Source organism: Dipodomys merriami, unplaced genomic scaffold (genome assembly GCF_024711535.1).
Source record: "Dipodomys merriami isolate MVZ:Mamm:240054 unplaced genomic scaffold, mDipMer1.0.p SCAF_420, whole genome shotgun sequence".
Classification (NCBI taxonomy): domain Eukaryota; kingdom Metazoa; phylum Chordata; class Mammalia; order Rodentia; family Heteromyidae; genus Dipodomys; species Dipodomys merriami.
In genome coordinates, this window is record NW_027205827.1 from 612,501 (window position 1) to 639,173 (window position 26,673).

General features: G+C 35.5%; 1 protein-coding gene across 3 annotated transcripts in view; it reads right to left on the reverse strand.

Moving 5' to 3' along the window:
• LOC138807552 (zinc finger CCHC domain-containing protein 7-like) overlaps nt 1-26,673 on the reverse strand; it is a 195,429-nt gene that overhangs the window by 32,482 nt on the left and 136,274 nt on the right. For all 3 annotated transcript variants that reach the window (XM_069993316.1, XM_069993318.1, XM_069993317.1), the window contains 3 exons: nt 6,714-6,757; nt 5,046-5,171; nt 3,632-3,802 (listed from right to left, as the gene is read on the reverse strand). In XM_069993316.1, coding sequence (XP_069849417.1) covers nt 3,632-3,802; nt 5,046-5,171; nt 6,714-6,757 — 341 coding nt within the window. The remainder of the gene's footprint in view (nt 1-3,631; nt 3,803-5,045; nt 5,172-6,713; nt 6,758-26,673) is intronic.

Consider the following 26,673-nt stretch of genomic DNA (forward strand, 5'->3'; position numbering starts at 1 on the left):
TCCTTTCACCTTTGTTAACTACATTAAACTTCTTTTATTCATAATCATACACCATTTATAACCAGGGAATGATTATAAATAAAAGAAATAGGATTACATTTCATATACAGTTTGTAATAAATAGTAAAGTACTAGCAACTTCTTTATATTTCAGTATTTCTACATTTTTTTAAATGAGGGAATGATACTCATACAATCATGTCCATTGTTAAATATTTGGAGTTTTAAGTTTTCTCTTATTATAAAAAGTTCTGAGATGAACATTCTTACAATCCTATCTTTGTAAACCTATCACTAAATTCCACAAAGATTATCCCAATATACTTTCCAGACATATCATCCTTAACATTGAGTGTTTTATAAAAGGAGGCAGTTGTTTTTCTTCACATTAATTCGAAAGAATTTCAATACATTACATACTTATTCTAACGTAAGTGTTATAAAAATCCTTCCCAAACTGCCTATCTGCCTGCTTGTCGGCCTGCCTGCCTACCTACCTACCTACCTACCTACCTACCTATCTACCTACCTACCTACCTACCTACCTACCTCTGTTAGTGTAGGGTTTGATCTCAGGGCAGCTTGTGACTGGCTAGGCAAGCATTCTACCTCTTGAGGCTCCAGAATGATTTTGTTTTTTGAGACAGGGTATTCACTATGTAGCCCAGGCTGGCCTTACTTTTGCTAATGGTATGTTGGGATAAACAAACAAATTTTGGTAGATAACTCTAGTCAAGAAGTGGACTTTTTTTTGGAGTGTGTGTGTGTGCACATACTGGATGTATATTCTTTTGTTTAGAATTTCCATTTATCATTCATGAAGAGTAAGTTAGTTTTCTCATTTTCTATATGCTATAGTAATTTATTTTACTCAAGACATCTTAAATTTTTTTGGTTTACCTTCCAGTTCTTCATATATACTTACAATTCTTTTTTACTGGTGAAAAAAAGAGATTTCTCTGAATCTAGTTAGTGTTTGGAGGATTCTATATGTCTCTCATAAACTCATACATGGCAAAGTTTAGACAAAAATCAAGTTTTCAGCCGGGCGCTGGTGGCTCACGCCTGTAATCCTAGCTACTCAGGAGGCTGAGATCTGAGGATCGCGGTTCAAAGCCAGCCCGGGCAGGAAAGACCGTGAGACTCCTACTCCAATAAACCACCAGAAAACCGGAAGTGGCGCTGTAGCTCAAGTGGTAGCGTGCTCGCCTTGAGCTGAAGAGCTGAGGGACAGCGCCCAGGCCCAGAGTTCAAGCCCCACGACCGACAAAAAAAAAAAAAAAAAATCAAGTTTTCAACTGTTTGTGGAAAATAGAAAAGGACTTAAAAGTGAAAATTAAGTCCATATTTAAGCAACCTAAGATTCTTAATGAAAAAAAAGTTTACTTACTTTGTAATTGAGAGCTTATAAGTTTGTAGACCATAAGGGGACAATTCCTCCCTTATTTTGGTAGAAGTTAAGGGTCAAGAGAAAGGTGAACTGTTTCTATCTTCTACAAACTTATTCTACAATTTATTTTATAACAGTACTTATAAAGAAAAACAAACTTCCTAGTAAGCTATTGGGTTCACTGTCAATGACTAACCCTAGGTAATGAGGCATGCACTATAGGGAGAGGACAGAATGAGAATTCTTCAGGTTAGAGAAGAAGAAAAAGAAAACTCTTCAGCAGAACTTTGAAATAAGGACCAATTTCTCTATCAAACTTTAAATGTGCTAAATCACACACCTTCATCTTAAAAGGTAGAACTTATTTACATAGTTACACATATATTCAACTGCAAAAACTACAGATACTCATTTTTAAGTGGCTTGTGAAGAGTTTCAGTGAATTACTAATTCTTGTGATTGAATTTTGCTCCCTGAACAATGACTACACAGGCATTTTCATTAATATTACCAGAGTTTTGTACACGTCTACCAGAGGACAGGAGGAAACCTTTACACACAGAAATCTACTTAACTTTCTTGGGAGTATCCCAGTCTCTCATCTACATAAGCATTTTATAAGCCTATTTGATAATTATCTTTAATTAAGAAAGCCAAACAGTATTATCCATACTCCCTTGCTCCAATATTATGATAAATAATAAAACTTTGAGAAAAATAAAGTATATTTAACCCAAGTCTGATTTTCCTCTTTATTCCCAAAGGCAGGGTTGATGCTCAGCTGTCAGAAGTACAGTTCTATCTGAAGGTGCATATTTTTCCATAACAAAGCTGGCAGTTGATAGGTCAAAAACATAGGACTACAAAAATAGCTATAGGACTCATTTAAAATGAAGACATTAGAATATATATATATATATATATATATATATATATATATATATATATATTGTTTGTTTGTTGTTGGTCGTGGGGCCTGGGCGCTGTCCCTGAGCTCTTCAGCTCAAGGCTGGTGCTCTACCACTTGAACCACAGCACCACTTCTGGTTTTTTCTGCTCAAGTGGTGATGAGGAATTGAGCCCAGAGCCTCATGCATGCAAGGCAAGCACTCTACCACTGAGTTACCTTCCCAGCCCCTAGAAATTATTTTATAGCAATGAAAATGTTTTTCTTTTTAAAACTTGATTACTAAATATTATGTAAAAAGTAAAAAGGGTTTCTTTTGCTTTAGAAATTTCATTTTCAAACTGAATATGCTATATATAGTCTGATTTTTGGAAAGTCTATTGAATTATAATCTTAAATTATCACTTGTGGTAAGATACTGGTGGCTCATGCCTGTAGTCCTAGCTACTCAGGAGGCTGAGAACTGAGGACTGCAGTTTGAAGCTAGCTGGGGCAGAAAAGTCCTTAAGACTCATCTCCAATTAGTCAGCAAAAAGCCATAAGTGGAGCTATAGAAACTCATTTTAACAAAAGTTCTATTAAATTTTGGAGCAAAAGGCTGAAAGGTGTATTTCACAATAAACAAAATTTTTAAAAAGTTTATACTTTTCCATCTCATCTTTGGAAAGTACCCATTACAGTGGAAATATTTCTACGAAATTTTAAAGTAATTAAGTAATGTTTGAGAAAGAGCTATCCCTTCCATAAATGTCCCTTAAACTAATTTATTATCAGGACCTAGGTATCAGTATTTAAAAAGACTTCTACTGATTAACTGTTAATAATAAAAAACTCCCATATGTTGCTATCTAGTAAAAGATGCAATTATCATACCTGGTATGCTTTAACTTTTTAAATCTAAATACTGTTAATAAGAAAAGCATGTACTGTATCATGTGGCTTGTCCTTATTGCCTAAGACTATTATTTTGCCGCCAGCAAAAATTGTCAAAACCAAATCAGGCTTCATATAGACAGTTATATGAAACTGCAAAGTGTGTGCATCTTTTCACTTAAATGTGCCTAGATATATGTATAAGTTATTTACATGTTATTTATTATATAAACCTAAATATCAATCTTTATTTGGTAAGCAAATCAATTAAAGGGCTAAACATAAGCCTGAGAACTATTCAATAGGATCCTCATTCTAAGGTTTAGAGCATTTCTTCATATGATCAGTGACCATGACTATCATTGTCTTCAGAGTAAGTAGTCTTTTCAATAGGGTAACTAATAGTAACAAACTGACATTGTCTCCAAAGCCTGACAATTAGCGATATGTGGGATACTTACATCAGCATAGTGGCCCATCATATCACATCGGTCACATCGTTTTCTCCAGGAAGATCTTTCAAGACATCTGTGAGTGGAAGACAGGGGCAAAGAACAGTCTAAGCAAAAGCGGGCCGGACAGGCATACTGGAAGTGTCCTCTTTCTGAACAGAGGCAGCAAGGTCGGACTTTCTGTGTGACAGACAAATAGAAGATCTCTTTAGAAAATATTTCAGTCCAAAATGGTAGACCATTATTTCCTTTTCTTTCTATATAAATCTATAACAAGGTATATCTAATTTGAGACCTACTGAAGGTACAACCTTGAGCATAACTGTAACATCATGTCTGAACTTCAATCACAAGCTAGCTGTATGTATGGTATGAATGTACTGTCAGCAAACATTTATTTCTTTTGTCTCATCTTACAGACTATTCACAAAGTAAAAGGTGTATAAGGAAAGGGGATGATGAGGATATTTGGAAGTTAAGTCATATTAAGAACAGATATAGAAGAGGCTGTTTTGCTTGGAAAGCAAATACAAAGAAGACTGTCTCACTATTTAAGTGGTCATTTAGAAGAGGGAATGGGGGTAGAAGGAATGTTTAGAGCTAATTATTCGTATGTCAGGGGATAGCTCAGTGCTATTCTGTGTTGTTTTGAAGGTTTATATTTCTGATTAATAACAATTTACACAAACATTTATAAATGACTAAAGTTATAATTCTCTAAAAATGAAAACTATCCCATAATGAAATAAGCTGTATCAAAAAAACTGATAAGTAATACACATAGGTTTAGAGGATAAAGTAGTCTTGGGAATCACCTTATTTTCCAAAAAGATAACTGAGGCATAAAACATGAAATGGTATGTCTCAGGTTATACAATTAATAATGGGAAAGCTCAAACTGATTCAAGGTGTGTGTGTGTGTGTGTGTGTGTGTGTGTGTGTGTGTGTGTGTGTGTGTGTGTGTGTGTGTGTGTGTGTGTGTGTGTGTGTGTGTGTGTGTGTGTGTGCGCGCATGTGCACATGTGCACATGCGCACACACGTATATGCTATGACTAGGGCTTGAACTTAGGATCTCATGCTCTAAGCTGTCTTTTTTCTCTACCATGCCTGCAGTTCTGACTTTTCTGCTGGTGATAAGAGTCTCTGTGATTTGTCTGCCCAGAGTGACTTTGAACCTCAATCTGCAAATCTCAGCCTGCAAACTCAACCTTGGGTAGTAGGATTTTAAGTATGAGCCACTGGCACCAAGCTTATCCCAGGCTTTTCCTGATTCTTTATTGCTTTTTCCCTATTCTAGGCTCACAAGCTACATGAAATTTAGCATACACTTACAAAAAATTTTGAATTCTAAGGTTATAGAAGTAAAAACCATAAGATTTTGATTTTAGCAATGTGGAAAGAAGCATTATATATTTCACGTACTTGGGGTAAGGGACAATTTTTTGACAAATGCCCACATTTGTCACAATTTCTACAGGTAACATTTTTGTCAGCTGTATAGTATCGGCGGGTCCATCTTCCAGATGATCTGTTATTACCTATTTTGGCCTAAGGGTGGAAACAAAAAGAATTAAAAAGAGTTTCATTCTGTTTAATAAAAATTATCTACTCATCTTTTAAAAGATCACTATCAATTTCAAATTTCAAGGCAAAGAAAGAGATATACTCAATTTCAAACACCGTAACAGATTTTCACAATCTCATTATAAAAAGAGTTAGGAAGGCATTAAAAAGTGGTGGCATAAACACAGCTCTGCTCCTTTTACGTATGTTCACATGATGCCCTCCTTTTCTTCTTCTAGAGTATGGGTCTAACAAGTATACTGCTATGGTTCATTTTGACATTTTGGTGGTATTCACAGTCAAAGCCAGTGTTTAATTCTGTGTTTTAACATCTGCCACCTATTTCTAAGTGGGAGTCCTGCTAATATTTTCCATGAGGAAATAGTGGGTTGTTTTTTTTTTTTTTTTTTGGTTGTTGTTGTTTGGGTCCGTCGTGGGGCCTGAACTCTGGGCCTCAGTGCTGTCCCTGAGCTCTTCAGCTCAAGGCTAGCGCGCTACCACTTGAGCCACAGTGCCACTTCCGGCTTTTTCTGCTTATGTGGTGCTGAGGAATCGAACCTAGGACCTCATGCATGCAAGGCAAGCATTCTACCATTGAGCCACCTTCCCAGCCTGGGAATAGTGTTTTGTTTTGTTTTGTAAATCATTTTGTCTTTTATAAAGATATTAAGCCATATAGATATTGTGTCTGTCCATTTTTGTACAGAACACAGGATTATTGTTCCTCCTATAAGAGTAAATTATAATTTCTGAAAGGTTATAATTTTCCACTGAAATCATTTTGCTATATACTTAGTCAATTCTAGCTGTTTCATATTCTACTCAAATTCTAACAGCTTCAAAGGAATATTAGCAAAGCATATCATACGGTATACTTAAATATGAATATGTAAATCCCAACCATGCATTTATCTCATTCAGTAGAATTCCATCTTTAAAGCCAGGCACGAGGCTCATGCCTGTAATCCCAGCACTTGGGAAGAGTGAGGCAGGAAGAGCAAGAGTTTGAAGCTAATCTGAGTTATGAAGGAAATTCTGTCTCAAAAACTAACACAGAAAATTGCATCTTTAAAAAAGCTTTATCTTTTACTTGTGATTCTGCTTTAATCTGGTTATTTCTTCATTCTTCTACCAAGTTGTAAAATTATTCTTTTTTTTTTTTTACTATCTGTCACAATAAAGCTAATAATTGACAAAGACAAACACCTGCCACATCCTAAATATAGACTAACCATTTCCTTACACAGAAGAAACAGTTATTTCCGGTGTTGATCTTTATGTGGAACCAGGCTATATGAGCTAATAGGACTCACCAAGGCAGAGAAGCAAAAGGGAAAAGTAACAATCAGCTAACAAAAGTCAGAGCTGAAATACATTTCTGAAAAGTTAAATCATCCACATACAAGCAAAATCACTGATAGTTATATTTCCCTTTTCCAAAGCTATTGCAGTGAAACAAGAGTAACTTACGAGTCAAAGGAAAATATTAACCTATTTCTCAGAATTTTAAAAACAAATTGATTTTACCTCAACATCTTTGTCACTGATGAACCAGTTTACATCATCTTCTCCTACAAAACAAACAAAACTGCGATTAGACCTTAGTACCTTTGGAAACACTCACAGGACAATATTGTGAGAAATACTTAATACTTTCAACTCTTGTGCAACTTGTAAACACTAACATCATCTATGGTGTTGAGACTGAACCCATAGCCTTGCATATGCTAGGCAAGCACTCTTATCACTGAGCTAATATCACCTAAACTCCTAATTTAGCTCTCTTATCAGCTCTGTGACTCTCCACAAATAGTTAACCTCTCTCAGCCTCATTTTCCTTACCTGAGAAATGGAGATAATAATATTTACATTATCTAACTTAAAATTCCAGTGAGAATAGAATGAGAAATGAAAATGTTTGAAAGTTGTGAAGCTATATACATAGAAAAATCAATGAAGAGGTCAGATACCCAACAGCAAATGCAGGAAGAAAAATTATTTGAAGTTCCAGTTCTGATCAAAATAGAGCTTATCTGAGAGGCAGATGTCACAATGCTCCTATCTTCTTGAGGAGGTCCCCTGAGGAGGTCTCCTGACTCTAAGCAATGACCACCTCCTCCAACCTCCATTCCCCAGCTAGCCCTGCTCAAATAATGTTAAAAACAAGTTGCAGAGTACTGTCTGCCCTCTGACTCACTAGACTCCTCCTTTTGTTAAGTTGATAATATTATATACACCATTGTACTTCTTTGTACTCCTCTTGAAGTTAATCCTTACTGACAGTTCCATGCAGTATGAATAAACCATATCTTTTCTCCAGTTATTCTGCCTACCACAGATTCTTGAATCAGATCTAACATGGTAAAAGGATCCCCCTCCCCTCAAATCAGCATTAACTATGTCCACTACCTTTCCACTGAAGGTGACTTTCACTACATTATTAAAAACAGTTGAACTGGAACACTAGTTCATCATTGTTAGTAATTTTGCACTAGATTTTTAGCAACAAAAATAGTGAAATAAAGGAGCAAAAAAAAAAAAGGATAAATATCTAGTAATCATTGGCTATTAATCTACAAATATAACTATAAAATATACAGGGGGCAAACCCCCAAATATTTTCTGTGTCAGCTATTTTCTTCTCTTTGCACTGTCCTTTAAAAGAACTTGCAACTGGCTTCTTTTCCTTTAAGCCCTCAAGGACAAGGAGGCAAAGAACTATGGCTAACACAAAAGCTAACAAAGGACTGAAAGATTTTTCTTCCCTCAAACCAAAGTTAAGATTTTCTTTTTTTCTCCTCCCTTACTCTTTCCTTTATCTCAAAAACACAAATCAAGCTTGATTTGTTTCCTTAAAAGAAATTCTGAAGAGACATGAAGTAATCTACATTTCCCCAGGCCTACTAGGAGTAAACATCCAGACATATATTTTAAAATAAAATATTTTTACTATGAAAACCAAGAGGTTGCAGTGGCGCTGTAGCTCAAGTGGTAGAGTGCTCGCCTTGAGCTGAAGAGCTGAGGGACAGCGCCTAGGCCCAGAGTTCAAGCCCCACGACCAACCAAAAAAAAAAAAAAGAAAAAAGAAAACCAAGAGGTTGCTTTACAAAAAATCCAGTCCACATGAAAGTAGAGATGTTGTGCTGATCATTATTTTCTTTGTGATATTCAGAGGCTACATCATATACTGAGAGTGGAGAATACATTAAATAGCAGCAGCTTCTATTCCATCACCACCATGTTGTTTTCATTCAAAAGATCCAGGTTAAGGAATATGCTTTGCCAAAACTTTAAAAGCTGGTTTTTTTTGGTATCTCAATGCTCCTCATCATTAAAATTCAAAGGGATCACCTGAATCATTTGAAGTGATAATACTGTTCTTATAAATGAAAAGAAAAATAGCAACTGGGACCACCTGAAACCTTAATAAGTATACACCTGAATACAGAATAGTAAAAAAAGGTTTGAAAGGAGATGGACTCTGTTTAGATAGTTTTAAATATTCCCATGGAATTCAATATTCTAGGTTATATGTTAACTACTTATATAGTTAATTATTTAATTTACTTATTTTGGTGCTAGTACTGGGGCTTTAACTCAGGGCCTGGGCATTGTTCTTCAGCCTTTGTGCTCAAGGCTAGCACTCTACCACTTGAGCCACAGCTATACTTCCAGCTTTTTCGGTAGTTAAATGGAGATAAAGAGTCTCAAAGACTTTCTTGTCCAGGACAGCTTTGAACCTTGATCCTCAGATCTCAGCCTTTTGAATAGCTAGGATTACAGGCATGAGCCACTGGTGCTCAGCTTAAATGTTGTAATATTTTTACTGTAAAAAAAAAATCATCACCAGGTATTTGAACTAGGTTCTAATTACAAATATGCATCACTAGGAACACATAGCCAGCTCTAGACAATTCACCAAGGTTCCAATTTTTGGCTTAATCTTGGTAATGACAGCTTGGTAGGCCCATTTCCCATCTTTCTGCAATACTGAGATTGAACTCAGGTCCTTGAACTTCCAGACAACTGCTCTACCACAAGTCATGTCCCAGCCCTTTTTCTTTATTGTTTTTCAGGTAGAGACTTATGCTTTTGTGGGCGCCAGCTTTGGACCATAATACTCCTACTTCCATAGAGGGATTACTAGTGTATACCATCACACCCAGCCTAGCCTTTCTGTATTTACCTATCCCCTTCATATCTAATCTTCAAATCTCAAATCAACACAAGCCTTATCTACTGGAAGCCATTGGAACTTCCATAAGCAATCAATTTCCAGTTTATAAAATTCTGGATATAGAATAGATAGAAACCTGGATTCTAGCTCTTAACTTTGTTTCCAATTTGTGCCTGGTGTGGTGTTAAGTAGGCTACTTAATTTCTTTAGGTTTATATAATGAGTTGGATTAAAGGGCATTCATGTTAACTTCTAGCATTGTTTTTCTAATTCTAATCTTCTTTCATTGAGGGAATCAAATGCATTTTTAGTTCTAAGTGTTCTAGCCTTGGAAACCAGTACAAGATGCTTTGTCTTAAATATGACTGCCCAAAGCATCCAGGTCACTCACTTTTCATGTATCTACTAATGCTACAGAATGTAAAACAGTGCTGTCTAAAGTTTAAAATATAAAACAGCTCAGGATGCACATAATCAATTTTTCACTGCTAGCTTTGATATTGGTGAGATTATGATAAAAGTAATAGCTGAAAATTCTTTGCATTAAATCAATTCAGTTTCATTAACATCTATCAAAAGATTACAATAAGCAAGGTTCTAAAGGGCAAACAAGATGAACTAAATGAAGAAAGTAAAAGACACAAAGATGAATGAAAGGAGAAGGAGTAAAACCAAACACATGCTACAGTAAATTTAGAATAGATAACATCTGAATTTAAGAGACAGAAAAGGGAAAAAGGTCACAGAAGGCAGGGCCAAACAGGAAACTATTGAGGTATGGTTTACATATAGTAAGATGTGTCCACATAAAAATTACAGTAGCATAACACACTCTAAAAATTAAACACAGAATATTTTGATCATTCCAAATGTTAGTTCACATTTGCAATCAACTGCCCACCCCTGTCAATAACCGATATCCTTTCTAACACAATGCATCCAATTTGCCTAATCTAGGTCCTCATAAAAATGGAATTCTGTATGTGTCATTTTATCTGGCTTCTTTCACTGAATATTTTAGAGACTTAAATTTGCTGTAGGACAATAGTAATGCCTTTTCTTTCTTTCTTTTTTTTTTTTTTGTCAGTCATGGTGCATGAACTCTGGGCGTGGGCAATGTCCCTCAGGTCTTCAGCTCAAGGCTAGCGCTCTACCACTTGGTCATAGCGCCACTTCCAGCTTTTTCTGCTTATGTGGTGCTGAGGAATAGAACCCAGGCCCTCATGCATGCAAGGCAAGCACTCTACCACTGAGCCACCTTCCCAGCCCATGCCTTCTCTTTCTATCCCAGAGCAGAATCCCATTGCATGTATATAACACTTTGTTTAGCCATTTACCTGCTGATAAATACTTACGTTGTTCTGAATTTTTGGAACTGTAAATAATGCACCACAATAAACATTATTTTTTAAACTGACTTTAGGTCTTCATTTGAGAAAATATCTAAAAATAGGTCTGATATTATAAGCATATACCTTTATCTTTACTTTTTAAAGAAATTGGCAAATTATTTTCCAAAGTGGATATGCCATTTATATTCTTATCTACAATGCATAAGTATTCCATCAGCTTCATAAGCTCCCCAATACCTGGAATTGTCAGTCCTTATAAATGTAGCCTTCAAATAGATATGGAGTAATATTAAGTTAGGATTTTAATAGGCATTTCTCTGAAGATTAGTCATGCTGAATATCCATTCATTTATGTGACATTCACGTATCTTCTTTCAAAAAACTGTATCTACAAATTTGCTGCCTATTTTAAAATTTAGTTATGTCTTTTTCTTTTTTATTGGGTTGGTTACTTATTAAATTCTAAAAATTCTTTATAAATTCTGAAAACACATTTTTATCAGATAAATGATTTGCAAATACTTTTGTCCAAGTTGTGACACACCTTTTAAGTATTATTAGAATATTTTATTACAATTTAAAATTTACAACATGACAACTTTTCTTTTTACAGACTTTTTTTTTCCTTTTGCCAGTCATGTGGCTTGAACTCAGGGCGTAGGCTTTGTCCTTCAGCTTCTTTTGTTCAAGGCTAGCACTCTACCACTTTAGCCACAGCACCACATCCAGCATTTTCTGAGTAATTTATTGGAGATAAGAGTCTCAAAGTCTTTCCTGCCTGAGCTGGCTCCAAACAAAATCCTCAGACCTCACTCTCCCAAATAGCTAGGGTTACAGGTATGAGCCACAAGTGCCTGGCTTTACAGCTTTTTCTAATGTCCAAGGAAATCTGTTTGTGTTTTAGTCTTTTATAGTAAGGTAGATTGCCCATTGTGTCCCATATGCATATCCATAACAACACTAAATATCTCCAACTCAAGAATATGACATTTATTTTGGTGTTCATTTTTCATGGCAAAACTTCTATCAACTTTTGGATATATAACTAATGGCAATTTACTTGCATGGTGCCTATTTGCCAAATTTACTTGATTTTATATGCTTTTTTTGCTATGCTCCTGCAATATTCTATATATAAATTTGTACTACTTAAAGACAGTTTTACTTCCTATTTTCCAGTTTGTATCCTCACCACCCTTACCTCATTGAATTATATAGAGCTTCCAATATAATACTGAACAGAAGTGGTAATAGCAGGGAATCTGGCAGTCTTAGACAAAAAGATATCCCTCTCATAATAAAGTATATTGTCTGCTGTAGATTTTCTTTTTCTTTTCTTTCTTTCTTTTTTTTTTTTTTGTAAGTTGTGGGGCTCTTGAACTCTGGGCCTGGGCACTGTCTGTCCTTCAGCTCTTCAGCTCAAGGAGAATGCTCTACCACTTGAGCCACAGCACCACTTCCAGTTTTCTGGTGATTTATTGGAGATAAGAGTCTCATGGACTTTCCTGCCTGGGCTGGCTTTGAACCTTAATACTCAGATCTCAGCCTCCTGAGTAGCTAGGATTACAGGAGTGAGCCCGGCTGCTATAAATTTTTTATAGTAAATTAAAGAAATTTATTTCTATTCCTAACTTGCTGAGTTTTTACTACTACTGGTGTATCAGCTAGGATAATCCAGTGGTATTTTCTATTCCAGTCTCTTGATATGGTTAGTAACAGTGGATTATTTTCAAATTTTAAACAAGTATGTATTTTGGGATTAACCTAAGATTAGTATCTTTTGGAAATATATCAAGATGAATATGATTGAAAGAGACTGACAAGAGAACAACAGAATCTTCAGAGGTTGTTTTAGGAAGGGGCTATTAGGGAAGGAAGAGTGGTAGAGGTGAGATACTGGAATATATCTTAATGTGTGGAAATACTGAATAATGAAATCCACTTGGAATAATTAATGGAAGCAAATAAAAATATATTGAAGAATTGTTGATATTTTTCTAAGAGTTTTATATGTGTAGGAGGAGTGTTGATGGATAGTTTTCTTATGATGTTGTATGGTTTTGATAGTGGGATGACTATGGTATCATAAGAGTTGAGAAACACTGCAGAAAATCTGTAAAAGTGGTGTTACTGTCTATGAATTTACCAGAGTTACCATTTAGGCTAGAGCTTTCTTTGTAGATCAGAATTTTACTTGAAGAAAGGTTTGAAAATGGGAATTTTATCTCCTTAGTAGATATGGGTCCCTCTGACTTTCCTATTTCTTATCAACCTTTGAGGTTTCTTCATCTCCCACTAGTTGGTGTGCTCCAATCTTTGCTTTCTCTTTATTCCATATTCTTTCTTCCAGTTTATGCCAAACATACATACAATGGAAACTACCAAATTTGTTCTTGTACATCTCATAAGGAATTCAGACTTAAAATTACAGAAACTGAACTTTTTCCTTTGAACAGGGCTTGGTCAGTACTGGGGTTTGAACTCAGGGCCTTGTGCTTATAGGACAGGTGTTCTACCATTTGAGACATACCTCCAACTAAAAGTGGATTCTTTATTTTCTTCTCATTCTTTCAATCTTAAAAACATAAAAGCAAACACCCTAGTTTTCCTCCTTTTATCCTGTACCTCAGTGACTTGTATCATTACTCTATTTTCCAATCAGAAACTGAACTCTTCCTTCTGAATTTTCACCAAATTCTCTACCTGAAATAGCCTAATGCCATTTAATTTCTTATAGACTATTAAAATATCTTGTATGTCTATTACTACAATTTGCTTTTCATTCTATTATTAAAGCCCAGAAGAAATATATTTACTTGTATATAGAACTCTTGCTGCCTGGACGATAAATGGTAAAACAGTATGCCATGCTAAGTTCCTTCCATGATTTAGCCTTTATCTATTTCATCTTCCTTGCTCCAATGTTACAACTATACCTAATAACTTCCCTGATATCTTGCTAGTATTCCCTGTAGCTGCCTATATATGTATTCTTCACAATATCTGAATGTACCCAAAAATTCATTGTACTGGGTCTTGGGCTTTAAATTCCTAACTACCTCTACCAAAATCTGTTACTTCTTCAAAATAGGGATGATTTTTTAGTCATTTCCATCTCTTTGTACCAAAGCATGATTGCTTAGTTATATGTACTGATGTCCATTAATGGATTACATAAAATTTCCATCTCTTCTGATTTCCCTCTGGTAGAAATAGTTTCTCCCTCAATCATGGACTGAGATAATACTTGTTTTATCTGTCTGCCCAGTTATCAGCACATTTTGCATACCTTGGCATTCAAAAGAAAGGAAACATATGTACAACTGTGAATGAGGCATATTATATTGAGGCATATTAGCCAATACATAATTTAATGGACCGTAACTGTGTAATAAACATCTAGCAAGACAGTATTTTATGGAAAATTGGAATTTTTGTAGCAAGCAACTCAAAAGAATTAAAAAGAACCTTTAAAGCCAAACATGGTGGCTTCAACTAGTATTCCTTGTTACTTGGAAGACAGGAGATAAGGGGACCATGGTTCAAGGTTTCTAAGACTCTCTCTCTACCATTAACTGGGCAGGTGATATACCGGTTAGCCTAGATACAGGGAAAGCACAATGGCTGGGCATAGTGGTATATACCTGTAAGCTCAGTAACAGGAGAAGCACAAGTAGTAGGTATAAAGTGAGACCCTACCTTGAAAGTAATCAAGGCACAAAAGAGTGGAGGTCTGACTGATGTGCTAGTACCTACCTAGCATAAGGCTCTAGTTTCCAAAAACCTTTAAAACAAAATCATTATTATTCAATAATAACCATGTGGTAGATAAAGACAAGATCTACAAAAACTCTAAGACAAGTTCACATTTATAGATAATCAGGGCTGTGCCTAAAAGTGTTTATGGATTAAAGATCACAAAGACAAAGCTGGGGGCTGGGAAGGTGGCTCAGTGGTAGAGTGCTTGCCTTGCATTCATGAGTCCCTGGTTTCGATTCCTGAGTACCACATAAGCAAAAAGAAAAAAGCTGGAAGTGGCGCTGTGGCTCAAGTGGTAGAGTGCTAGCCTTGAGCTGAAGAGCTGAGGGACAGCGCCCAGGCCCTGAGTTCAGGGCCCACGACCAGACCCAAAAAACAAAACAAAACAAAACAAAAACAAAAACAAAGACAAAGCTGCAGAATGTTTATGTCATATCCTTTAGTGAGCTTAACTCTACTATACCAGATTCTCCTCTGGGATCCTCTCACTTCTAATGAGCAACTGAATCAGCCACAAATGAAGTACTATTCCCAACTTCATCAGTAGCATCTGTTATTTCAACGGAAACTTTTGAAATACACACAATGCACGTTCAAATCCCCTGAGGGTTTAGCCACTTTATTCACTTCCATTCTTCTCAAACTGCTCTTTTTTTCCTGTCTTGTTTTTTTTATTGTAAGATTGGGCACAAAACCATTTTAGTCATTGTAATTTTGTATTGCATAACAGACAATAGTTTAAATACATTTTAATAGACTTTGCACGTAAAGCATCAAAACGTTCATCTTATTTTAAATATATTAAGTTTACCAGAAGTAACTTATATTTAAAAATATGTAGAAGGTTATATGAGGATTTGACTTTTCTTTTTTTAGAGGCTGAGGAGGAAGAAGAAAGAGGAAATAAATACAGGTGTTTAGCACAGGGTTATAAAGAAGTCTTGCAAAGTTACAGTCATATAAAGGCCTTGGTCTATCCCGAGAGGATATTTCTCACCTTCCAATCCTTAGTCTCTCAAGGGTTCCATCAGTGAGATGTTTAAAAGATGGTTAACCTACTTAAGAAATCCTTATTTAAAAACTTAAAACACCATCAAATTATACTAAGTAACAAGAACAGTTGGGGAAAACTTATCAACAGAAACAACCAATACAGTGGGAATCAAACATTTTTCTTCTTTTAAATATATCTACTATGCATATCTGCTTCCCACATCAACCACCTCCACCAAAGGCAAACAGAAAAATATACCATACGGACAGTTGTAACATTTGTAAAATGACAGGCAAAAAGAGAACAAATTTAAATGTAATCAAGAGGTTATTTTCAAAAATGTTTCTAGAGAGTACTAAAGGCTAAATAAAATTTGTTATCTACCTGCTGACAGCTAGCTGTCTCAGAGCTATATTTTTTCAGCCAATCTTTTTTTTTTTAAATTTAATTTAATTTTATTTGAGAACATACTGTACAGAGGAGTTACAATTACATGGGCAGGATAATGAGTACATTTCTTACCAAGCATTGCAGCCTCCTCCTTTGTTTACCCTTCACATCCCTTCCCAGCCTCCCCCCTCCCCCCCAATCCCAATCCTTCTCCTTCCCCCCCCTTCCCCCCTCCCCCCCCCGCACCGACGTTGTAAAGCTCGTTTTGGACATGACAACTTGTACTTCCCATTGTTGCAACAGGTCCACCTGTATCCTTAAACAACTGGTTTTTCCCCATCTCCTCCACAAGTTATACTGACATCAAATATAGTGAAAGCAGGGGTTATACTGTGGGGGAGGGACATACAAAGCAACAAAGAGATAATCTTATAAATGCGTTAGAAACACATGCATGAAAGAAAAAAACCCTTAAAATACACATCTAAGGGTTCATTTTCCTGACATCACATTATCTGACCTTTTCCGCTTGACTCATACATATACTAGATATTACAAATAAGGGAAACCATGGGACCTGTGTTTCTTTGGGCCTGGCTTACTTCACTTAATATAATTTTTTCCAAGTTTTTTCATTTCCTAACAAATGGGGCAATGTCATTCTTTCTGATGGAGGCATAGAATTCCATTGTGTATATATACCACATTTTCTTGATCCATTCATCTACTGAGGGACATCTGGGTTGGTTCCATATCTTAGCTATGGTAAATAATGCTGCAATAAACATAGTTGTGCTAGTAGCTTTAGTGTGGTCTTGTTTGTAAACATTTGGGTAAATGCCCAAAAGTGGGATTGCTGGGTCATAGGGGAGATCTATGTGAAGTCTTTTGAGGAACCTCCATACTGCTTTCCAAAGTGGTTGAACAAGTTTACAATCCCACCAACAATGAAGTAAGGTTCCTTTCTGTCCACATCCCCTCCAGCATCTGTTGTTGTTAGAGTTCTTGATTTTTGCCGTTCTAACTGGAGTGAGGTGATATCTCAATGTTGTTTTGATTTGCATTTCTTTTATGGCTAGGGATGTTGAACATTTCTTCATGTGTCTATTGGCCATCCTTCTTTCTTCTTCAGAGAAGTTTCTCTTTAAGTCTTTCGCCCACTTATTTATTGGGCAGTTGTTTCTTTGAGGATTTGTTGTTGGGGGGCTTAATTTTTTGAGTTCCAAGTATATTTTAGATATGAGACCCTTGTCCGTTGTATGGCTAGTAAAGATCTTCTCCCAATCCGTGGGCTTTCTATTGATCTTGCTAGCTATGTCATTTGCCCTGCAGAAGCTCTGCAACTTTATGCAATCCCATTTGTCCAACCTTTCTTTGATTTGTTGTGTTTCCGGGTCTCTATTCAGAAAATTTCGGCCTGAGCCAAGGAGACCTAGAGTTTCTCCTATTCCATCCTGTAATGTTTTCAGAGTGTCTGCTTTGAGTTCAAGGTCTTTGATCCATTTGGAGTTGATTCTGGTGCAGGGTGATATATACAGCCAATCTTTTTCTTTGCAACATTTCCTTGTCTTCCTCTTCCTCCAACCCCCTTCCCCAATGTCAGATTCTCTCGCTTTCTCTTTAGTAAAATAAATCATTCTAGAACACTTTGCTTTTATTATCATTTCTCTGGGGTCAGATTTACTTCAAAATCTCTCTCTAGATCTCAGATCAAATATGTCCAGGCTGAGATTTATAAAAGCTCATTGGATATATAACACATGCTTATATTAGTTATTATTACCCTAACATATCCAAAGCAAAACTCATCTTTACAACTTCACTTGTTGCTAAGTGAAGTTCAAATTGTAGTATTTCAAATTGTAAATTTATTTTCATTTTAACCCAATACTTCACACTTCTTATCCAAATAATCCAGGTGTTACCAATTCTTTAAAATGTCTTCCCAGAGCAATTCTTTGGTTTCCTTCCAGCAATCAAAAATTCATAACCTCAGAGCTAAGATTATATGTCCCCAAGCAATCAACTTTATTTGATACATGCTAAACATATTTCTTTTAAAAGTAGTAATTTTATATTTTATTATTTTTAATCAAAGTATTATGTCCATATGGTTGAAAAACCGTAACTATGCTAAAACACTATATAAGGAAAAATAACAACTCTCCTTTCTACCCATTTGTATTCCCCAGAAGCACTTATCTGAACTATTCAACTATTAATTTTGGTATTTATCTGCATACTTCTACATAACATTCAGTCAGCTATGTGTGTATTTATCTGTTTTGAACATTAATATCTAAATTACTAATAAACTAAAAGGATTTAATTCTCTTATCACATTCTATCTGAATTTCTTCTTCTATCCTCTTCTCTCAGGTTAAATTAATATTGTATATTGTGACTACAATAGTACTCTGTTTCCCTTTCATAAGGCATTTTAGTTTTACTGCAGTTAATGTGGTCTAGTTGTTTTAGTTACTTGGTGTTAAAACTCAATTAGTACAATGCCAGCCATAGTACCTCATCTGCCTAAAAGACCAAGTTTTAATCATTTCTTTAGTGCCTTTATTATATGCCTGCTGCACTGCACTGGGAAACATAGTTGCCACCATTAATTATGTAGGTCCAATAGGCCCTTTTAATAACACAACTCATGGCATAAAAATTATGGAAGAATACAGCAATAATGGAAAACATTTTTATCCAAAGGGCTGGGATATAGTTCAATGGTGGAATACTTGCCTAGTGTGCATAAGGACCCCCCCAGCACCTCACTTTAAAAATGAACAAAAAGAAAATCTTTAATATTTTAAACAGCATAGTCAAAAATTTAATCCATGTTTTTGAGGTTAAATATAAATGAAATGTGTCCATCATCTTTAAATGTTCATCCATTGTCATATATGAACTTGGACTGTATCTATTTTGTAAATACTACCATGGTACTTCAAACCTCTTCTTTACTCCACAACTATAAAACATCTTCACTTTCAGATTTATGAAATCAATCAAAATTATTTCTCACTTCTAATTATCCCTGCACATTTATAAATGCTGTTAGCATGTCTGATTGATAGAAACATATCAATCTAATCTGAGTGAACAAGTGTCTTAAAGTATGAAAGAATACAGCCACATGTCCTAAATTTATCAAAGCAGGATGATTTTGATTCGTCAAAATTCTTGTGCAATGAAGAACTTTCTGTCAAATGCCTGACAAAATGGGAATACCCCATTCCCTTTTCTACTTAGACACACATTGCTTAACTCTCAGTTCTTCAGTTTGAGAAAATTCACCTACTATATTCTCTGAAAAATCAAAGTCTTCTGATCAAGATGCACTGTATTCATAATCTGACTTGTTGAATTGAAACCCATTTGTACAACTACTTAGAGATGATAAAAATAAAGAACTGCTTAGCAGATTGAGTTCATATCACTTGAAGGTAAGATCTAAATATTATTGCCTCATATACCAAATTCATCTAATAACTCTAAAAACATCTTGTCAATTTTCTGTTTGCCATTTTGGGTGGAAAAATGTAATAACCTGAATTATTAACTGTGTTCAATGAAAGCTAGAAAATGAGAAAAACAGGGTCTCCAAGATTTCTTTAATACATTCTTGAAAAATAGTGCAGTGCTTGAGCAATACAATGAAGACTGAAGGAAGATTAAACAGTAACAACTTATTTTACTACTATATTATTCTTTTTTCTTTTCTCAGATTTTAAAAAGCCCATTTAGAAATGGATAAATGATGATGAAATTACTTTTAGAATAATGAAATAGTAAACTGTCTCGATATCCATTCCCAAGTTCCTGATGTAGCTTAGATTTCATAAAAAAGGTCCAACAGAATCTTATTGTTAACTCTGAGACAGAATCAATTTTACTATATTAGAAAACGTATTTTTTTCCTGTTCTTATGAAGACCTCTAAGAAAGAATAAAATATAGCAATTCAGACAAATAAAAATGCTCAAAAAAGAAAATAAAACTAAAATTGGATTCATGATAGCATGTTTTAGTTAAACTAAAATGTGATGACTATTCATAATTCCTACCATTTACTCATTTAATAAGTATTTACTGAGCCACTTCCATGTTGTAGGGACTGTTCAGGTACTTGAGACATGTCAGGAAACAAAACAGATTTTTGCTCTCAGTGAATGGAAATTCTAGTACGGGAGGACAACATAAGAAATGATGGCATGTTGAGAAAGTCATGTGTTTTGGAAAAAGGAAAAGTACAGTAGGGTAATGGAAATTAGGTCTGTTGGTTGTGTGTGGGTTAGTTTTATATAGGGTAGAAAGTAGACTTCACTACCATTTAAGCAAAAACAGGATATGGAGTAAGAGTATGGTCAGAGTATTCTAGGCAGTAGAAGCATCCAAATTCCTGTTTATCCAGGGATACTTATCCAGGGATGATTCCTGATGTGTTTAAGGAACATCAGAGTAGTAATGTAGCTAGAGTAGTCAATGAAGAGGATGTAAAGTCAAAGAGAAAGAGGGTACAAATTTGTGAATGGTATTATCATTGACCAAGATGAAGAAATGTATGTGCAATTCTAAATATGTATTGAGCAATTTTAAATGCAATCTAATAGTAAACTAATAAAGTCTATTTGTTACTGGATATAAATTCAAAATAAGAACAGAATTAAGGATGCCTCTCCACCTGAGCAACTAAAAGAACAATTAATGGAACTCAAAGCTTCAACGTAATGTTTGGGAGAAAGATAATGTAGTTGTGGATACGTTAAGTTTGAAAGAGAAGTTTGCCAATTGCAGCTTGGAGATAATATTTAAAACAGGACTGGGTGAAAGTAACAAGGATTGAGTGCAGAGAAAGAAGATGAAAAGAGCAATGACTAAGAAAGGAAGTACAGTGGTTAAGTTCCAAATTTTCACCTATCGTAGAGGTCTCTGGAACATAATTCCCTCAATAGGGAAGGGATCACTATCTACATATTTTTTTTAATCACGATAAAATGAAACCACAATAAGTGAAGTCAGTAGTATAGGGAGGGATAACTGTAAGTGAATAAAATGGGAGAAAGCAGCTGGGTGCTGGTGGTTCATGCCTATAATCTTAGCTACTCAGGAGGGTGATGTATGGATTACAGTTCAAAGCCAGCCCGAGCAGGATGTCCTGTCTGTAGCTTAAAGTGGTAGAGTGCTAACATTAAGAGAAAAAGCTCAGGGACACTGCTCAGGCCCTGAGTTCAAGGCCCATGACTGCAAGGACCAAAAAAAAAAAAAAAAAAAAAAGGGGGAGAAAACCTGCACAGGTGATGAGTTAATGTGCTTTTGAAGATAAGTTATCAAAGAAGTGCTACCAATATGACAACCACCACTGATAAGTCAAGTAAAATAAAGGTTGAGAACTGACTCAGATTATTAGCAAAGTCACAAGAGAAGTCTGGACAGAATAGTGATACAAATGGATTGAATAGAATTGTTAAGTCTGTGAAGATAAATAGTTGTCTGGAGTCTAACCACAAAAGAAATGTTTATCATGTATAAATTGGTACCTTGCACTTGTACTTCCAACTTTTGACATGGAACCAGATGATTCACTTAGTAGGGGAGGATTTAGATACTACTTGAGACAACCAGCTCCACAAGCTAGTGAGGTTTAAATTTACACCTAAGAAGAATATTATTGAACAAATTATCTTTAAACTCAAGCATATGACCAAGTTAACTACTACCATCATTATTATTCACTTCAATTAAGATTGCCAGAAAGCAAGCAGATATAAGGCCGAGTTCAAACTCTAATACAGACAAAAAAGATATCACATAAAATTTTGTGTTCAAAGAAAAGTAATGAAAAGAAAAACTTCATTTTGATGTAAAATATCTCAAAGTATTCATCAGACATAATAATGTTCCCTCTCAAATTCCCATTTACATATGCTTTTGCAGGAAGAAAACTCAAGGTTTAAGGATATAAGGACATTAAAAAAAAAAACAGCTATCCGGGCGCTGGTGGCTCACGCCTGTAATCCTAGCTACTCAGGAGGCTGAGATCTGAGGATCTCGGTTCAAAGCCAGCCCGTGCAGGAGAGACCGTGAGATTCCTATCTCCAATAAACCACCAGAAAACCAGAAGTGGCGCTGTAGCTCAAGTGGTAGAGCGCTCTCCTTGAGCTGAAGAGCTGAGGGACAGCGCCCAGGCCCAGAGTTCAAGCCCCACGACCGACCAACAAAAAAACCCAAAAAACAGCTAAATTATTTCTATCCCTCCAGTATTCTCATTTTATTACATAGCACTTAACAATTGCTAATGTGAAAACAACTTGAAGTTTCAAATGGTACTTTATAAAAATAATGCCTCAACTTTCCAGCTGACTCTGTGATGTATGGAGACAAGAATAAGACTTATCTCAACCTCCATTACATCTTCATCACCATGCCTGGTGTGTAGCACATGGTAGGTGCTCAACAAATTATTTAATGCAGGCTGGGAAGGTGGCTCATTGGTAGAGCGCTTGCCTTGCATGCATGAGGCCCTGGGTTTGATTCCTCAGCACCACATAAGCAAAAAAAAAAAAAAAAAAGCCGGAAGTAGCGCTGTGGCTCAAGTGGTACAGCATTAGCCTTGAGCTGAAGAACTGAGGGACAGCACCAGAGTTCAGGCCCCACGACTGGACCCCCCCCAAAGAAAGTTATTTAATGCATGAATTTTAAAGAATAAAGTTATTCTTTAAAAGAAGTTGCCAATTGTTTTTACTGATTTTTAGAGGTCAATTATTATTTATCTATGGCATTGATTAAATCTTCAATTTATGAAATTAATGACTATTTGATCAATTTGTAGCTTGCTAAACTAGTGGGGTAAACAAAAGTTAGGTTTTTGAGCAATGACTTGAAAAAGGACAATATAGCTTTTTATAGGCCTGTGGAATCTTGGACAAATCCATTCCCTAAAAACCTGTGGTTAACCCATAATGTTAAACCTATTTTCAGTAGGATCAATATAGAAAAATAAGAGGCAGGAAAGGAAAACAAAACAAAACAAAAGGAACAAACTAACAAAAAAGAAACAAACCAGAAGGGAGCAGAAGAAAAGGACAAAGAGAAAAAAATCATTGTAAAAGTATTTCAGAATAAAGAGAAACAAGTAAACATGAGGTGCTCATGGATACTAGGTTCTTCCAAAACAAATGATGCACTAAACAAATTATGCACTAAACATTTTTTCTCTCTTGACTTCTTATTTGTGGTCATGAATCTAGCCTCTACATAATCTCTAAGATAAATTTCTGGATTTTGTACTCAGGAATCAATATAAAAAATATCTGCTTCTTAAAAAGTTCCAGAACAAAAATCAGTAATTTGATACCCAGATTATTTTTTCTATTAATTTTAGTAATTTCAAAATCTCTAAATTCTCATCTGCACTAGAGCAAAAGATGCAATTAAGAATTTTTGACAACAGAAGTTTCCAATAACAAAGGGAAATTTCTATATAGATGTATGAAATATTGTTCAAAAAGTAAACAATCCATGCCTCTTGGGGAATACACATTAACCTCCACCTCAAAAAAAGATTATGACTCTCTATAATTTCTGTGCAGTATGTACTATTGAGGCCTAGTAGGCCGAGTTTAAGGCTGGATTTTTAAACAAGGCTCACAAGTCCTGAAGTTAAATACACATGAATTAAGGGTGTTTAATCCAACTTAAGATACCATCTTTTCATATTTAAAGCAGTTCCACTTAAACAAGAAAAATACAAAATACATGAGGTACCCCTGAAAATAAAGCTTCACTGAGGTAATATAAAGGACCATTTGAAAAAAAGGATTTAAACTTGTATCATATTTACTCTCATTTCTAATATATACATACATGTGTATATATACATATATACGTCCTGTTAAAAATAAATCGAGAGTACTTTTATGGAGCAGAAAGCTGTACAAACTGAACAAAAAAACTCTTCTATCTGTTGTACTCTGAAAAAAACTAGTATCAATGCTTGGCTATAATTAGGGCTAGCTACATAAAGGTGAAAAAGCTAGTTTTTTGTGTGTAAATAAACATACATAAATATGTATCTACACAGAAAAATAAAACAGTTAAACAGTTTCTACCTGTTTTTGTGTACTCCCTTTCAGATATTGTTCCCCTAGAGTCTTGGCCTCTGTTGCTGTCTAACTTGAATTCACAAAACTCAATGGCTCATGGTTTTCAAAGCTTAGGGCAACGTTTGCAGAACAAAGTCGCTTTCTCTTCCTCCCTCTCTCTTTTTTGGTTGGTACAAGTATGGGGACCACAGGAACAGTTAAATTCATGGCATGGCTGGTCTACCACACAGTCGGGGGAATTCTTTAATAGAGCCTGTCACTCTCTTGGCCCATCAATGGGATTTCCTTCTCAAACTGCTGATTCGTTCAGGTACACAACAGAGGAAATTTCAGTTAACCTTTGTTTCACCCCAGGGAAAAATCTGTCTGAAAGTATAAAATGAATAGATTAAAAAAAAATAAGCAGCTCAGCCTTGTGAGGTCATTCTCTTAGTGTTCACTGCAGCTTAAGTTAAATAGTAAAAGGGGACAGTGGAATGTTTCACTCCCAATGGAAAATTCAAACACTTAGGAATCTAGTTGGTTAAGGTTTATTTTGATGATTAAACCAAAACAAATGTCCCTCTCTGTTAAATAAACTTGAAAATTCTCCTGATGATTTTATGAGTCAGAATTGTTTTTCTATCACAACTATAATCTAGTTGTGGTAATTGTACCCAAATTGTACCCTTATTTTTCTTACAAAAAAGTAGCTGTTAGAGATATTTTAAAATAAAATCAAATCATTAGATTAAGGCAGTAATGGGGAAGTAACTAAACAAAGAGCTTATTACAATTTTCCTTAATTACTCTCTTCAAAACTGAAAATTCAAATGAGAGACAAAAAGGAGGCATTTGCTTATCCTTCATAAACTTTTTTTGTTTTCAAATAATAAAAATACTTGGAGTGGCTATAGTTATAGATCTAGGAATCATTGAATGAGGGGGTGAAAACAAGGAAAAGTTAATCTAAAATTTGTTTTCCCTTAAGAATATTACATTATGTTCATTTTAATCCCAGGTTACAGTGAATATACTGGATGGCTAACTTCTCTCAAATTATTTCTGTATTCTATAAAACAGAAAATTAATATGTTGTCAATATTATTTAAAAATTTTTATTAGCACCAATACCCTTTATACATAGTAATTTATTTATTATATGTTGATTATAAGCAACTAGGGGAAGCTCTTTAAGTCAATAGTAAAACATATTTTTGCTGACATTATCTTAGCAATTCAAACATTTCTTGTTTTTTGTTGGAGGACTGGGGTTTCAATTCAAGATCTCTTGCTCCCTAGGCTGATACAATACTAAAAAGTCATACCTCCAGCCCTTTTTTGTTAATGCTAGTTATTTTTAGGACAGGGACTAGCTTTTCATCTGATCCTATAAGAGTGCCTGAGCCATAATCTGCCTCCTTTTCAACTTCCCCTGGTTGCTGGGGTCAGAGGCCTAGACCACCACTATCAGCTTCCCTCTACTGTAGGTAGAGCCTTATAAAAACTTTCCAACTGACACATACAGCATCTATTTATGAACACAATATGATGACTTGATATGTGTCTACAACACACATATTCAAATCAGGATAATTAGCATTTCTTTGTATTAGAACCTGTAAATTCATCTTTTCTAGTTATTATGATATGTGTGTGTGTGTGTGTGTGTGTGTGTGTGTGTGTGTGTGTGTGTATTGTTGGACTCTACTACATTATAGAACATTAGAAATTACATCTTCTATCTACTTGTATTGTAGTTCTTGTTATTCAATCTCTATTCCTTCATTTCTATCCTTCCTAGCCATTATTCTATTCTACTTCTTCCTTTTTTTTTTTTTTTTGGCGGGGGTGGGCAGGGCTGGTCGTGGTCATGGGGCTTGAACTCAAGGGCCTAGGCACTGTCTTTTAGCTTTTGATTGCTCAAGGCTAGCCTTTTACCACTTTAAGCCCCATACAACTTCGGGTTTTCTGCTGGTTTATTGGAGATAAGAGTCTCATGGGGACTTTCCTGTTGGGGCTTGGCTTAGAAACTTGACCCTCATATCTCAGTCTCCTGAGTAGCTAGGATTGTAGGTGTGAGCCTCCAGCACCTGGCACTCCTCTACTTCTATGAGATCAGATAATTTTCATTTAGGAGCATATTTGTTACATTGTCTTTCTGTGTCTGGCTTATTTCAAACATAGTTAATTCCATCCACATTACTACAAATGACAAGATTTCATTTGCAGCATGAATATATATTATGTATTCCATAGTATGGAGCATTTTGTCTTTATCCATTTATATGTCAGTGGATTCCCTGATTATGATTATTACTGTGAATTGTGCTATAATAAACCCAAGAATGAAGGTACTTATCACCTTGACATACAGAAATTACACTCAGCAGTTGGTCTTAGAAGTAGTGCCAGTTTTAGTTTTGTTTTGGTTTTTGTCAGTCATGGGGATTGAATTATGGGCTTGGGCACTGTCCCTTAGCTCTTCAGCTCAAGGCAAGCACTCTACTACTTGAGCCACAGCACCACTTCCAGTTTTCTGAGTGGTTTATTGGAGATAAGTATCTCACAGACTTTCCTGCTCAAGCTGGCTTTGAACCTCGATCCTCAGGTCACAGCCTCCTGAGTAGCTAGGATTACAGGCGTAAGCCACCAGAACCTGGCCAGTTTTAGTTTTTTGAAGTAGTGCTAGTTTTAGTTTTTAAGTACTCTCCATACTGTGTTCTACA